This window comes from Ranitomeya imitator, chromosome 4, assembly GCF_032444005.1.
Source record: "Ranitomeya imitator isolate aRanImi1 chromosome 4, aRanImi1.pri, whole genome shotgun sequence".
Taxonomy (NCBI): Eukaryota; Metazoa; Chordata; class Amphibia; order Anura; family Dendrobatidae; genus Ranitomeya; species Ranitomeya imitator.
This window is the reverse complement of record NC_091285.1, coordinates 703,712,244-703,729,223: the sequence shown is the minus strand read 5'-3', so window position 1 is coordinate 703,729,223 and position 16,980 is coordinate 703,712,244. Positions and strand designations below refer to the sequence as shown.

The window sequence follows — 16,980 nt, the reverse complement described above, 5'->3', positions numbered from 1 at the left end:
TAGCTTCTTCCTCGTCATCCACAACCATTCTTTCCTCACTATTTTTTAAGGGGCCTACATTTTCAGTTTTTATTCTTTTACTATTGATATAGTTGAAGAACAGTTTGGGATTAGTTTTACTCTCCTTCGCAATGTGCTTCTCTGTTTCCTTTTTGGCAGCTTTAATTAGTTTTTTAGATAAAGTATTTTTCTCCCTATAGTTTTTTAGAGCTTCAATGGTGCCATCCTGCTTTAGTAGTGCAAATGCTTTCTTTTTACTGTTAATTGCCTGTCTTACTTCTTTGTTTAGCCACATTGGGTTTTTACTATTTCTAGTCCTTTTATTCCCACAAGGTATAAACCGCTTACACTGCCTATTTAGGATGTTCTTAAACATTTCCCATTTATTATCTGTATTCTTATTTCTGAGGATATTGTCCCAGTCTACCAGATTAAGGGCATCTCTAAGCTGGTCAAACTTTGCCTTCCTAAAGTTCAGTGTTTTTGTGACTCCCTGACAAGTCCCCCTAGTGAAAGAAAGGTGAAACTGCACAATATTGTGGTCGCTATTTCCTAGATGCCCAACCACCTGCAGATTTGTTATTCTGTCAGGTCTATTAGATAGTATTAGGTCTAAAAGTGCTGCTCCTCTGGTTGGATTCTGCACCAATTGTGAAAGATAATTTTTCTTGGTTATTAGCAGAAACCTGTTGCCTTTATGGGTTTCACAGGTTTCTGTTTCCCAGTTAATATCCGGGTAGTTAAAGTCCCCCATAACCAGGACCTCATTATGGGTTGCAGCTTCATCTATCTGCTTTAGAAGTAGACTTTCCATGGTTTCTGTTATATTTGGAGGTTTGTAACAGACCCCAATGAGAATTTTGTTACCATTTTTCCCTCCATGAATTTCGACCCATATGGACTCGACATCCTCATTTCCTTCGCTAATATCCTCCCTTAAAGTGGACTTTAGACAAGACTTTACATAGAGACAAACCCCTCCTCCTCTCCGATTTTTGCGATCCTTTCTAAACAGACTGTAACCCTGTAAGTTAACTGCCCAGTCATAGCTTTCATCTAACCATGTCTCGGTTATTCCCACTATGTCAAAGTTACCTGTAGATATTTCTGCTTCTAGTTCTTCCATCTTGTTTGTCAGGCTTCTGGCGTTTGCGAGCATGCAGTTTAGAGGATTTTGTTTTGTTCCAATCTCCTCGCTGTGGATTGTTTTAGAAATGTTCTTACCTCCCTTCTAAGTATGTTTTCCTGGGTCTTCTTTGTTCAAGTCTAATGTTTTTCTTCCCGTCCCCTCCTCTTCTAGTTTAACGCCCTCCTGATGAGTGTAGCGAGTCTTCTGGCGAATGTGTTTCCCAGGTTTGTTGAGGTGTAGTCCGTCTCTGGCGAGGAGTCCATCGTACAAGTAATTCACACCGTGGTCCAGGAATCCGAATCCTTGTTGTCTGCACCATCGTCTTAGCCAGTTGTTTGCATCAAGGATCCTGTTCCATCTCCTGGTGCCATGCCCGTCTACTGGAAGGATAGAAGAAAAAACTACCTGTGCATCCAGTTCCTTTACTTTCTTCCCCAACTCTTCAAAGTCCTTGCAGATTGTTGGTAGGTCCTTCCTTGCCGTGTCATTGGTGCCAACATGTATCAGAAGAAATGGGTGGACGTCCTTGGAGCTGAAGAGCTTTGGTATCCTATCGGTCACATCCTTGATCATCGCACCTGGAAGGCAGCATACTTCTCTTGCAGTTATGTCCGGTCTGCAGATGGCTGCTTCTGTGCCTCTCAGTAGTGAGTCTCCCACCACCACCACTCTTCGTTGCTTCTTGGCTGTACTTTTTGCTGTCACTTGTTGCTTTGTGCCCTTTTCTTTTTTGCTTGCTGGTATTGCTTCATCCTTAGGTGTGCCATCTTCATCCTCTACAAAGATTTGATATCAGTTCTTCAGTTGTGTGGTTGGTGATTTCTCCATGGTCTTCTTGCTTCTTTTGGTCACATGCTTCCACTCATCTGCTTTTGGAGGTTCTCTGACACTTTTTTCACCTTCTGTGACCAGTAGAGATGCTTCTGTTCTGTCTAGAAAGTCTTCATTCTCTTTGATGAGTTTCAAAGTTGCTATTCTTTCTTCCAGACCCCGCACCTTTTCTTCTAAAAGGGCCACTAGTCTACACTTCTGACAGGTGAAATTTGATTCTTCTTCTGGTCGATCTGTGAACATGTAGCACATGCTGCAGCTCACCATGTAGATTGTCACATCTGCCATGTTGCTCCTAGATCCTGCTGAGTTGCTGTGTGTTTTCCTTCTTGTGTAATCTACTCAGCCAAGCTCTCTTGCAATAATGTCCTACAGGCAAAAATTTTGGTGATGCTTTCCAAGCAGCTGGTCCCGGCTGTACCCAACGATCTTCTAGCTTAGGGAGACTCCTTGCTTTTCCCAGAAGGCACCTGGAATATGCAAATTAGCCTCCTCTAGCTTGAATCCCTGGTTTGGTGATGCTTTCCAAGCAGCTGGTCCCGGCTGTACCCAACGATCTTCTAGCTTAGGGAGACTCCTTGCTTTTCCCAGAAGGCACCTGGAATATGCAAATTAGCCTCCTCTAGCTTGAATCCCTGGTGTGATGCAGGTTTTCATTCAATATAGATTATTTTGTTATGAAAAAGTGGGCAGGTTATTTCATCCTAATTACAAAATAATTTATATACAGATAATGCTACCTCCTGACTTCCATCTGTAGACACTGATAGTACCTGTCACAATTCCTCCCCTAAGCATGTCATGGCGCAGTGAGTGACAGCTCAGTAATCCAATCAGACGCATGGCGCTTTAAGCTGTTAGTGTTTGAATAGATAGCTCAGTCATCCAGTGTGGTGCAGAGGTGTGTTGAGCTGTCTCTATTTTGATTGATGACTCGGCCGTCCAATCCAAGACTGGTAGGTCCTGGGCTTCTTGAAGATGCTCCCAGTTTCTAAACAATTACCAGCCATTCAGCTGAGCTGTCAGCACCAGATCTCTACCAATCATAACGTCCGCTTGGTGGTGCTGATTGCACGCTCATTCTGTGCTCTTTTCTTGATCTATTGCTGCCTGACTGTCTTGGACTTCATTCTGACCAACTGTTTTCTCAGTGCCGTTGCTGTGATCCGCTCATCTCCTGGTATTCCAACTTTGGCCCATGACCTGACCCTGCATTTTTCTTTTCCCTTTTGTTCACTAGGTGCTCTCTAGGTATCTGACCCTGGAATATTTGAGTACCCTGTCTCTCAGCTCTATGTATGGCTCCAGGTTGTCCCCCCACACTTTATGCATGTCACTCTGTATTCCAGTAGTCCCCCACACTTTATGCATGGCCCCCAGTAGCCACCACACAATGTATGTATGATCCCTAGATAACCTCCCACATTGTATGAAAGTCCTCAGTAGTCCCCCCACATTGTATACAGTGTCACCAGTGATGTTCGTGTTTTATAGTCAAAGATGACCATGACTTCAGGGTTAGAAGAGAATTAGTAGTTATGGGTCCGGAGGTGGCTGATGAGTCCAATCCAGGCCCTGAAGGTTTACCCATATACTTGACATAAGGAGGCAGATGTGGTCAGTACACCAGATTCTACTTGTGCCTTGTGGACAACGCGCATTCTTTTTGCATCAAAGACTTTCCTATCTTCAGCTGCACATGCTCCTGAGGTGATCCTGCCCCACCAACCTGAATGATCCAGGGCAAGCTCTTCCCATTCATTGGTGTTCACTTCCAGGTTTTTGAGAGATGCCTTAAGGCAGTCTTTATAGCGCTTCTTCTGCCCCCCAACTGCTCGCTTTCCTTGGCACAGTTCTCCGTACAGCAGTTGTTTCGGTAGTCGGCTGTCGCTGTCAAGCATTCTGACCACGTGTCCAGCCCACCTGGCTTGGACTTTCAGCAGGAGAGTGTAAACGCCGCAGAGCCCAGTTTGTTCCAGAATTGCCGTGTCCGGAACATTGTCTTGCCACCTGATGTGGAGGAGTCTGCGGAGGCAACTCATGTGAAAGTGATTAAGCTGTTTAGCATGCCGGCTGTAGACTGTCCAGGTCTCTAGCATAGAGAAGTGTGGTGAGGACCACCGAGCAATAGACTTTTAGCTTGGTGGTAAGGCTGAGTCCCCTTAATTCCCAGACGTTCTTGCACAGTCTCTCGAAGGCGGCACTGGCTTTTTCAATTCTGTTATTAACCTCAGCGTCTATGGTTACTTCATGGGAAAGTGTGCTGCCTAGATAGGTGAAGTTATTGACTGCTTTGAGGTTTTGCTCCTTCACCGTGATACGTGGCTCCTTGTACAGTTTTCCTGGAACGGGATGATACATGACTTCGGTTTTTCTAATGTTGATCTCAAGACCAAAACTGTCACAAGCTTGCGAACAACAGTCCATTTTATGCTGCATCTGCTGTTCCGTGCTAGCGTTAAGTACACAGTTATCAGCAAATAATTCACGGATAACAGTCTCATGCACTTTCGTAACCGCCTTCAGTCGTTTTGGGTTGAATAGCTTGCCATCAGTCCTGTACCTAACCTGGATTCCATCTTCACAGTTGTTAAAGGCATCACTTAACATTGCAGAGAACAGCATACTGAACAGGGTTGGAGGAAGCACACCACCTTGTTTTACACCGTTTGTTACTGGGAAAGCCTCAGATTCATCTCCATCGTTCACAACCTTCACCATCATGCCATCATGGAACTGCCGGACGATTGAGATGAACCTGCTCGAGCAGTCGAATTTTGCCATGATCTTCCACAGGCCGTCTCTACTGACTGTGTCGAAAGCCTGGGTCAAGTCAACAAAAGTTACATAAAGGTCACGGTGGAATAGTTTGGTCACCGTTTGCATCAGTGCAGGGCCCCCAGCTTTATATACCTCAGCAGGTATAGCATCATTTCCGGGTGCTTTTCCACAAGAAAGTTGTTTTACTGCTTTCCTGACTTCATCTCCACTTGGGAGGACATCAAGGTCCTTGTTGACTTCTCCATGGGGCAAGCGAGCAATAGCCTCATCATTGATATTGGCAGGGCGATTAAGAATATTATTAAAATGCTCAGCCAACCGTTCCAGAATTTGTTTCTTTTCTGTCAACAGCTTAGTTCCATCTGCGTTAAGCAGAGATGAAGAGCTTGATGACTGGGGTCCATATACAGCTTTGAGCGCATCGTAGAAGCGTTTTTGGTCATGGGTATCTGCATAGCCCTGAATTTCGTCGGCCTTCTTGCTAAACCAGTTATCCTGCATCTCGCGTAGCTTGATCTGTACCTTTCTTTTTATGTTGGTAAAGGCACCTTTCTTAGCTAACGACGTGGGGTCATTTTGATACACCTTGTACCGCTGATGTTTCTCTTCTAAGATTGTCTTTATTTCCTCGTCGTTTTCATCGAACCAGTCTTGATTATTTCTGGCTGCTGATCCGCGATGCTCCAGAGCAGTATTATAAACAGCATCCCTCAGAATTGTCCACTGTTCCTCAAAGCCGATTTCCTCTGCCTGCAGTATATTTAACAGTCTGCCATCAAGGTCATTGGCAAATTCCCTTGCAATTCTTTTATTTTGCAGCTTATAGATATTCAGCCTCTTTGTCATTTTCTGCCCCTGGGATCTCCTCGCAGGCAGGATGCGGAGTCTGCACTTAGACACAATGAGGCGGTTGTCAGTCCAGCAGTCTGTACCGCACAAGGCCCTCATCACGCTAAAGTCCATCTCATCCCTTTTCCTGGCAATGATGTAATAAATGAGATGCCAATGCCTCGATCGTGGGTGCATCCATGATGTCTTCTTGCATGTGGGTAAGCGGAATAAAGTGTTGGTGATGACAAGGTCATGTGTGGCACACATCTTGAGGAGCAGCAGGCCATTACTGTTACACTTGCCAGTGCCATGTATCCCAATGACCCTTCCCAGTTTTGATGGTCTGTTCCCACTCTGGCATTAAAGTCTCCAAGTATAATGAGCTTGTCTGCCTGTGGGATTGCTGAAATAAGTGTATCCACCACTATGCTCTGTCAATTGACCCTTGTCTGCCAGGCGTGTTTCGCTGAGAGCTGCTATATCAACCTTGTAACGAGCTAGCTCTCTAGCAACCAATGCCGTTCTTCTCTCTGGTCTGTCTGCCTTAGTATTATCCAGCAGAGTTCTCACATTCCATGTGCTAAGGTTGAGTACCATCATTTTCTTTTTCTTTATTGTGTGTCGACTGCTGTATCAGAAACCCGCCAGCTGTGGTTGGCTATCCAGGTGAAATGAAGCAGACTATGTTTGAGGCACCTTTTCTAGCCCCGTCCTCGATTGAGGTAAGCAGAGTGATCCTGAACAGGACTGCTCAGACACTCAGGAGGCTGCTGAACTCCACTGCTGCTTCAGTCCAGTGGGGAGCGACCATATGGCATGGGCCACCTGCATGCAGGATCATGACTACAGCATCCAGTGACTCCACACCTGCTGTTTTGCCACTCTCCCATCGCCACAGGACTTTAGAGTGGTTGAAGTCATGACTTGCGCTTGACTTGGATTAAAGTGAGAAAGAGTTGTGCAGTCGTCAACCTCACTCTCTCGCCCATACCTATCAAGCCCCAGTGGCAAGAACTAGGCGAGACAACTGGAGATAGGTCAGGATGCAGTGGATGGCCAGCAGTGTCCTATATGTGCCTCGCTGCGCTCTCTCAGTACTCCACAACGCTATGCTGGGAATCGTTTTTCTGTCCGTAGAATCTTGGTTTCTTCTGCACAGTCTACCATATCCATTTTTCACATGCAAGGGTAGGCAAACCCTTGAAAATCACCGTAGGTCTCAAAAAAAGCCAACAGCTACCCTTACCTGGTTTGGCCCGCCTGCCGAGGCTGTGTTCCGGGGTGTACCCACTGCCGCATGCTAGCAGCTACTTGGATGTACAGGTGAGAGTTGAGCATCAGATGAGGACCAAAGATGGAAGAGCTGTCCAGAAAGGACACGGCAGGCACTCCACCAGAGGTGCTACCTCTATCTACAGTAGATACCCCATATACAACAGTGTCACCAGTAGCCTCCTCCACACTGTATGCATGGCATTCTGTAGCCCCCTACATTGTATGTAAGGCCCCCTGTAGCCCAAAACATTGTATGTAAGGCCCCCAATAGACTCACTGTATGGCTGTCCCACAGTGTTCCAGCAGCCCCCTACACTGTATGCATGTCCCCCAGTAGCACCTCTACTAGATGTATAAGATTGTTATGCAGTATAATAAGTATCTTGAGCTATTCCTTGTTTGATAAGCCTGATAAATATAGAATTATCATTTCTATTTATTGAACATTTATTTTCTTAGATCCCAACTTTATGACATAACGATGACGCTGACATTACAAGAGGTCCTGGTTAGAGCTCTAAAGAAGCTGGAGGATTCAAGTTTCCAGAGATTCATAGGGAAACTCAATGTCTGGAAAGTAAAAGATAAATATATAAAGATCCCCAAAAATGAGGTGATGGGAAAAGATCCAGAGCAACTTGCTGATCTGATAAATAAGTACTACAAATATGCCTATGGGGCTGAGGTGACCCTGGCTGTCCTATCGAAAATAAATGAGAAGAGCGTCCGGGAAAGTCTCCAGCTTGATCTGAAAGAAGGTAAGAATTGATAATCCACATCTGACTGTTGTGTTATAATTGTAGTTATCACAATATAGTAATCACAATACAGATGCAAGCAATACAAGTTAGAGAAGAATGTGGAATTTTTAACAGAAATAAATCTTAAAGCATTTCAGAAAGAACAAAAACCATAATAAATGACAATAGATGTAGGTGGCAGCACAAGTGCAGTCAAAATTACCCAACCGCCATTGATAAATGAGGCTCCTATGAAAAAATGTGTTCAGTTTGCAAGAAACACATTAAGCAAAATCTCAACTAATATAAGAAGTGGTTTCTCCAAATTCAGAACAAAATGCCACTTTTATCCACTACTGCATCTTTAGTATTTAGAAACCAACCCAGCCGCATATCAAATGCTAGGAGAATGGGGCACCTATGGTGGCCCACCCTAAAACAGCTACACCAACCCCAAATAACATGGCAAATAGGAGAAAAAGGAGTACCAGGCGATAATTTTACTAAAAATCTGTACAAATATTTATTAAATATCAAAAAGAATAAATTAACCCCTTCCCGACCTGTGACACAGCGTATGCGTCATGAAAGTCGGTGCCAATCCGACCTGTGACGCATATGCTGTGTCACAGAATGATCGCGTCCCTGCAGATCCGGTGAAAGGGTTAACTCCCATTTCACCCGATCTGCAGGGACAGGGGGAGTGGTAGTTTAGCCCAGGGGGGTGGCTTCACCCCCCCGTGGCTACGATCGCTCTGATTGGCTGTTGAAAATGAAACTGCCAATCAGAGCGATTTGTAATATTTCACCTATTATAACTGGTGAAATATTACAATCCAGCCATGGCCGATGCTGCAATATCATCGGCCATGGCTGGAAACACTGATGTGCCCCCACCCCACCCCACCGATTGCCCCCCCCAGCCCTCCGATCTGTCCTTTATGCTGCTCCGCTCCCCTCCGTCCTCCTGTCCGCTCCCCCCCGTGCTCTTGTCCGCTCACCCCCATGCTCCAATCACCCCCCCGTGCTCCAACCACCCCCCCTGCACTCCGATCCACCCCCCCTGCAGTCCGATCCACCCCCCCTGCAGTCCGATCCACCCCCTGATGCTCCAATGCACCCCCCCGTGCTCCGACCCACCTGTTGTGAATTCTGTGGCAGAGCTCCCTCCTGTGGTCACAAGTGGTACTTCGGCTGATTCTCTCTGGGAGCTTCCGTTTGTGGAGGAAACTGGTACTGCTGCTTCTGAGTTTCCTCCCTCAGGTGATCTGGTGAGGTCGTTAGGTGCTTCTCTACTTAACCCCACCTAATGCTTTGATTCATGCTTCCTGTCAATGTTCCAGTGTTGGACTTGTGTTTCTCTGGATCATTCCTGTGGCCTGCTGCTCTGCATAGCTAAGTGCTTCTTTGCTATTTGTTGCTATTTTTTCTGTCCAGCTTGTCTATTTGTTTTGCTGGAAGCTCTGGGACGCAAAGGGTGTACCTCCGTGCCGTTAGTTCGGTACGGAGGGTCTTTTTGCCCCTTTGCGTGGTTTTCTTTAGGGTTTTGTGTAGACCGCAAAGTTATCTTTCCTATCGTCGTTCTGTCTAGAATATCGGGCCTCACTTTGCTGAATCTATTTCATCCCTACGTTTGTCTTTTCATCTTACTCACAGTCATTATATGTGGGGGGCTGCCTTTTCCTTTGGGGTATTTCTCTGAGGCAAGGTAGGCTTATTTTTCTGTCTTCAGGCTAGTTAGTTTCTCAGGCTGTGCCGAGTTGCATAGGTAGCGTTAGGCGCAATCCACGGCTGCCTCTAGTTGTGTTTGGAGAGGATCAGGGATTGCGGTCTGCAGAGTTCCCACGTCTCAGAGCTCGTTCTATTATATTGGGTTATTGTCAGATCACTGTATGTGCTCTGACCTCCATGTCCATTGTGATACTGAATTGCCTTTCATAACATCCACCCCCCCGTGCTCCAATTTACCCCCCTATGCTCTGATCCACCCCCCTGTGCTCCCCCCCACCCCATCATACTTACCGAGCCTCCCGTGGTCCGTGGTCTTCTTTCCTGGGCGCCGCCATCTTCCAAAATGGCGGGCGCATGCGCATTGCGCCCGCCGAATCTGCCGGCCGGCAGATTCGTTTCAAGTGCATTTTGATCACTGAGATAAAACCTATCGCAGTGATCAAAATAAAAAAAATACTGAATGAACCCCCCCCTTTGTCACCCCCATAGGTAGGGACAATAATAAAATAAAGATTTTTTTTTTTCTTCCACTAAGGTTGGGGTAAGAATTAGAATTAGGGTTAGGGTTAGGTGTAGGGTTAGGGGTAGGGGTAGGGTTAGGGTTAGGGGTAGGCTTAGGGGTAGGGTTAGGGGTATGGTTAGGGTTAGGGGTAGGGTTAGGGTTAGGGGTAGGGTTAGTGGTAGGGTTAGGGTTTCGGTATGTGCACACGTATTCTGGTCCTCTGTGGATTTTTCCGCTGCGGATTTATGGCAGATTTACCGCGGTTTTTCTGCGCATTTCACTGCGGTTTTACAACTGCGATTTTATATTGTAGCAGTTGTAAAACCGCTGCGGAATCCGCAGAAAGAAGCGACATGCTGCGGAATGTAAACCGCTGCGTTTCCGTGCAGTTTTTCTCCAGCATGTGTACAGCGATTTTTGTTTTCCATAGGTTTACATTGAACTGTAAACTCATGGGAAACTGCTGCGGATCCGCAGCGTTTTCCGCAGCATGTGCACATACCTTTAGAATTAGGCCATGTGCACACGGTGCGGATTTGGCTGCGGATCCACAGCAGTGTTCCATCAGGTTTACAGTACCAAGTATACCTATGGAAAACCAAATCCGCTGTGCCCATGGTGCGGAAAATACCACGCGGAAACGCTGCGTTGTATTTTCCACAGCATGTCAATTCTTTGTGCGGATTCCGCGGCGTTTTACACCTGTTCCTCAATAGGAATCCGCAGGTGAAATCCGCACAAAAAACACTGGAAATCCACAGTAAATCCGCAGTTAAAATGCAGTGCCTTTTACCTGCGGATTTTTCAAAAATGAAGCTGAAAAATCTCACATGAATCCGCAATGTGGGCACATAGCCTTAGGGTTAGGGTTGGAATTAGGGTTGTGGTTAGGGTTAGGGGTGTGTTGGGGTTAGGGTTGTGGTTAGGGGTGTGTTGCGGTTAGGGTTGTGAATAGGGTTATGGCTACAGTTGGAGTAAGGGTTAGGGGTGTGTTGGAGTTAGAATTGAGGGGTTTCCACTGTTTAGGCACATCAGGGGTCTCCAAACGCAACATGGCGCCACCATTGATTCCAGCCAATCTTGTATTCAAAAAGTCAAATGGTGCTCCCTCACTTCCGAGCCCCGACGTGTGCCCAAACAGTGGTTTACCCCCACATATGGGGTACCAGCATATTCAGGACAAACTGCGCAACAATTACCGGGGTCCAATTTCTCCTGTTACCCTTGTGAAAATAAAAAAATGCTTGCTAAAACATCATTTTTGAGGAAAGAAAAATGATTTTTTATTTTCACGGCTCTGCGTTGTAAACGTCTGTGAAGCACTTGGGGGTTCAAAGTTCTCACCACATATCTAGATAAGTTCCTTGGGGGGTCTAGTTTCTAAAATGGGTCACTTGTGGGGGGTTTCTACTGTTTAGGCACACCAGGGGCTCTGCAAACGCAACGTGACACCCGCAGACCATTCCATCAAAGTCTGCATTTCAAAAGTCACTACTTCACTTCTGAGCCCCGACGTGTGCCCAAACAGTGGTTTACCCCCACACATGGGGTATCAGCGTACTCAGGATAAACTGGAAAACAAATATTGCAGTCCAATTTCTCCTGTAACCCTTGGGAAAATAAAAAATTCTGGGCTAAATAATTATTTTTGAGGAAAGAAAACGTATTTATTATTTTCACGGCTCTGCGTTATAAACTTCTGTGAAGCACTTGGGGGTTCAAAGTGCTCACCACACATCTAGATAAGTTCCTTTCGGGGTCTAGCTTCCAAAATGGGGTCACTTGTGGGGGGTTTCTACTGTTTAGCCACATCAGGGGCTCTGCAAACGCAACGTGACGCCCGCAGAGCATTCCATCAAAGTCTGCATTTCAAAACGTCACTACTTCACTTCCGAGCCCCGACATGTGCCCAAACAGTAGTTTACCCCCACATATGGGGTATCACCGCACTCAGGAGAAACTGGACAACAAATATTGGGGTCAAATTTCTCCTGTTACCCTTGGAAAAATTAAAAAATTCTGGGCTAAATAATTATTTTTGAGGAAAGAAAACATATTTATTATTTTCACGGCTCTGCATTATAAACTTCTGTGAAGCACTTGGGGGTTCAAAGTGCTCACCACACATCTAGATAAGTTCCTTTCGGGGTCTAGTTTCCAAAATGGGGTCACTTGTGGGGGGTTTCTAATGTTTAGCCACATCAAGGGCTCTGCAAACGCAACGTGACGCCTGCAGAGCATTTCATTAAAGTCTACATTTCAAAACGTCACTACTTCACTTCCGAGCCCCGGCATGTGCCCAAACAGTAGTTTACCCCCACATATGGGGTATCACCGTACTCATGAGAAACTGGACAACAACTTTTGGGGTCAAATTTCTCCTGTTACCCTTGGGAAAATAAAAAATTGCAGGCTAAAAATCATTTTTGAGAAAATATTTTTTTATTTTATTTTCATGGCTCTGCGTTATAAACTTCTGTGAAGCACTTGGGGATTCAAAGTCCTCACCACACATCTAGATTAGTTCCTTTGGGGGTCTAGTTTCCAAAATGGGGTCATTTGTGGGGGATCTCCAATGTTTAGGCACACAAGGGCTCCCCAAACGTGACATGGTGTCCGCTAATGATTGGAGCTAATTTTCCAGTTAAAAAGCCAAATGGCGTGCCTTACCTTCCGAGCCCTGCCGTGCGCCCAAACAGTGGTTTACCACCACATATGGGGTATCAGCGTACTCAGAACAAATTATAGAATAACATTTGGGGTCCAATTTCTCCTAATACCCTTGGCAAAATAGGAAATTCCAGACTAAAAATCATTTTTGAGGAAAGAAAAGTTATTTTTTAATTTCTTGGCTCTGCATTATAAACTTCTGTGAAGCAGCTGGGGGTTTAAAGTGCTTAATATTCATCTAGATAAGTTCCTTGGGGGGTCTAGTGTCCAAAATGGGGTCACTTGTGGGGGAGCTCCAATGTTTAGGCACACAGGGGCTCTCCAAACACGACATGGTGTCCGCTAACAATTGGAGCTAATTTTCCATTCAAAAAGTCAAATGGCGCACCTTCCCTTCCGAGCCCTGCCGTGTGCCCAAACAGTGGTTTACCCCCACATATAAAGTATCGGCGTACTCGGGAGAAATTGCCCAACAAATTTTAGGATCCATTTTATCCTATTGCCCATGTGAAAATGAAAAAATTGAGGTGAAAAGAAATTTTTTGTGAAAAAAAGTACTTTTTCATTTTTACAGATCAATTTGTGAAGCACCTGGGGGATCAAAGTGCTCAATATGCATCTAGATAAGTTCCTTGGGGGGTCTAGTGTCCAAAATGGGGTCACTTGTGGGGGAGCTCCAATGTTTAGGCACACAGGGGCTCTCCAAACGCGACATGGTGTCCGCTAAAGAGTGGAGCCAATTTTTCATTCAAAAAGTCAAATGGCGCTCCTTCCCTTCCAAGCCCTGCCGTGCGCCCAAACAGTGGTTTACCCCCACATATGAGGTATCAGCGTACTCAGGACAAATTGTACAACAACTTTCCTGGTTCAGTTTCTCCTTTTACCATTGTGAAATCAAAAAAATTGTTGCTAAAAGATAATTTTTGTGACTAAAAAGTTAAATGTTCATTTTTTCCTTCCATGTTGCTTCTGCTGCTGTGAAGCACCTGAAGGGTTAATAAACTTCTTGAATGTGGTTTTGAGCACCTTGAGGGGTGCAATTTTTAGAATGGTGTCACTTTTGGGTATTTTAAGCCATATAGACCCCTCAAACTGACTTCAAATTTCGTTGTAAAAATTAGAAATCGCTGGTCAAATTTTAACCCTTATAACTTCCTAGCAAAAAAAAATTTTGTTTCCAAAATTGTGCTGATGTAAAGTATACATGTGGGAAATGTTATTTATTAACTATTTTGTGTCACATAACTCTCTGGTTTAACAGAATAAAAATTCAAAATGTGAAAATTGCAAAATTTTCTAAATTTTCGCCAAATTTCCGTTTTTATCACAAATAAACACAGAATTTATTGACCTAAGTTTACCACTAGCATGAAGCCCAATATGTCACAAAAAAACAATCTCAGAATCGCTAGGATCCGTTGAAGCGTTCCTGAGTTATTACCTTATAAAGGGACACTGGTCAGAATTGCAAAAAACGGCAAGGTCTTTAAGGTCAAAATAGGCTGGGTCATGAAGGGGTTAAGTAACCCATACTCCACGGAGGTACAGACAGGAAGAGAGGTAACCACCTCAGCAGTGCAAGGTATCAGGCACTATATTATAGTCAAGAGGCAAAAAAAAGACCATGGAAAAAGGATGCCCCCATATTAATTAAATAAACACACAACACACAGGATAATACCTAAAACGTTCAAGGGGACAAGCTTACCCAGGCCTGTGAGATAGAGAGGCGGTCACCCCAAGGACGGATGTAAGCCCCGACGCACGTTTTGCTGGCACAAATGCAGCTTTCTCAAGGGGAAAGGGGATGGTTACAATGTGCAAATAGGACCTTCAAATAGCCCTTGTGATCAGTCACATGGTCCAAATAGACCAATCAGAATGGCGTCAGTGGTGTACCCCAGGTCCTGCAGCAGCCAGTGCATCACATAATACAGCACTATACTGTTTTTTTAGTAAAATTATCGCCTGGTACTCCTTTTTCGCCTATTTGCCATCTTTAGTACTCAATAATGATAAGTATTGCTCATTACTCACTCGAGCATCAGTGTGCTCAAAATGCTCGTTACTCGGTGAGTATTTTCTGAATGATCGTGCACAAGCTTGAGTCCCATCCCCGCATGTTTGGCGCTTGTTAGACAGCAAATTAACATGTGAGATTGCATGCCAGTCACTGTAATGCCGTAGCCAGGTTGACGGTGGCATTACTGTGATTGGCTGGCCACATAACATCATCAGGTCTATAAAAGACGTGTGACGCCAGGCTTCGCACATTGTACCAATGGAAACAGACCGTGCAGGGAGAGGTGCTGCGAAGCTGAACTAGGGACAGAGTTTTGACTGCATATAGGCAGGGATTAGACAACATTTATATTTCTTTCAACTGCAACAACAGCCCTTCTTAGGGCCAATGATAACCAATATTAATACTGCTGTTAGCAGCACTTAGGGAGAGATTGGGCTGAAAGGATCATGTAGGACAGGATAGGGTGAATTTTATGCCCTAAATTATGTTTATTTAAAACTTGGCTTTTATTAAGCCACATAAAATGTTCCATACAGAAATAGTAAGCAATACATAATGGTGCAAAAAAGACATCACTGACCTACAGTATGTGTTTCAACAGAATGTCTTAACCCGTTCAAGACATGTCCCGTACTAGTACGGCGCATGTCATGTTTCCCCCTTTGATGTGGCTCCAGCGCTGAGCCCACATCAAAGTCGCGACATGTCAGCTGCTTTGTACAGCTGACATGTGCGCGCTATAGCGGTGGGTGAAATTGCGATCCACCCGCCGCTATTAACCTGTCAAATGCCATTGTCAAACACTGACAGCGGCATTTAACCGGTGCTTCCGGCTGCGCGGCCGGAAATAAGTGCATCGCCAACCGCCGTCACATGATCCAGGGTCGGCGATGCGTCTGCATAGTAACCATAGAGGTCCTTGAGACCTCTATGGTTACTGATGCCGGCCTGCTGTGAGCACCACCCTGTGGTTGGTGTTCATAGTAAGCCTGCAATTCAGCTACATAGCAGCGATCTGATGATCGCTACTATGTAGCAGAGCTGATCAGGCTGTGCCAGCTTATAGACTCCCATGGAGGCTATTGAAGCATGGCAAAAGTAAAAAAAAATGTTTTAAAAAATATGAAAACAATAAAAAATATAAAAGTTTAAATCACCCCCCTTTCACCCCATCCAAATTAAAACAATAAAAAAATCAAACCTACACATATTTGGTATCAAAATCATAAAAGAAAAAAGAGCCTAAACTCCCAAATGTAACCATATTGTGCTCAAATAAGTACTATTTGCCATACAGATAATTTTAGAAAAATATATATACAACTTTATTAGTAATTCAATACAAAGACAGGCAAACAATAAGTGTGAATATTAAAAACAAAATCACTGGACAGGTCGAACTAACGATGATGAGGCAATGACCGGCTATCAATACAAACCAGGATATTCCATAAGTTTATAAATATCAACACATTAATAGTAACATATAAACAACATATATATGGGTAGCCTGAGTATAAATATTAGAAATGGGCAAGGTAAGCATAATAAAAAACAGCTACCTCCCTAATGGGTATAGGGTACAGTAACGTCATCAGACCAATAATACACAATCAGTGAATACATGCACCCATAAAGGGAGGGGCCAAAATAGAAAGCATGTGCAACCAAAATATGTCTTACCCATAGGATAACGCCGGTCACCACACAGATACCCCAACGCACGTTTCGCTGCTGCTTCCTCCGGGGGGGCAGTGTGTAAATGTGCCAGACTCTGAGCTTAAATACCCCATTAAGCACCCAGTAACAGGTGACATGCATAAAAGAAAGTCACTTCCGGCCGTGTTGATGGAGCGCATGGGGGCGGGGCCACACACCACCCCGTCATGACACTCGGCGTCAGAAGGCGATGCAGCATGTTTGATATCACCGCGTTCAGAATCACCTAATCTATCAATAAAAAAACATTAACCTGATCGCTAAACAGTGTAGCAAAAAAAAATTAGAAATGCCAGAATTACGTTTTTTTGGTCACCACGACATTGCATTAAAATGCAATATCGGGCGATCAAAAGAACGTATCTGCACAAAAGTAGTATCATTAAAAACTTCAGCTTGGCACGCAAAAAATAAGCCCTCACTCGACCCCAGATCAAGAAAAATAGAGATGCTATGGGTATCGGAAAATGGCGCATTTTGTTTTTATTTCAGCAAAGTTTTGAATTTTTTTTCACCACTTAGATAAAAAATAACCTAGACATGTTTGGTGTCTATGAACTCATAATGACCTGGAGAATCATAATGGCAGCTCAGTTTTAGCATTTAGTGAACCTATCAAAAAAGCCAAACACACAACACTTGGAATTTTTTTCCCGTTTTATAGAACAAGATATGGTAAAACCAATAGTGTTGTTCAAATTTACAACTCTTCCTGCAAAAAATAAGCCCTCACGTGGCCATATTG

At 44.5% G+C, this 16,980-nt stretch overlaps 1 protein-coding gene across 1 annotated transcript in view; it reads left to right on the top strand.

Moving 5' to 3' along the window:
• The window catches only part of LOC138677399 (uncharacterized), a 628,383-nt gene that overhangs the window by 33,330 nt on the left and 578,073 nt on the right, over positions 1 to 16,980 (top strand). Inside the window, exon 2 of the mRNA XM_069767493.1 lies at positions 7,307 to 7,605. Coding sequence (XP_069623594.1) covers positions 7,329 to 7,605 — 277 coding nt within the window. The 5' untranslated portion in view covers positions 7,307 to 7,328. The remainder of the gene's footprint in view (positions 1 to 7,306; positions 7,606 to 16,980) is intronic.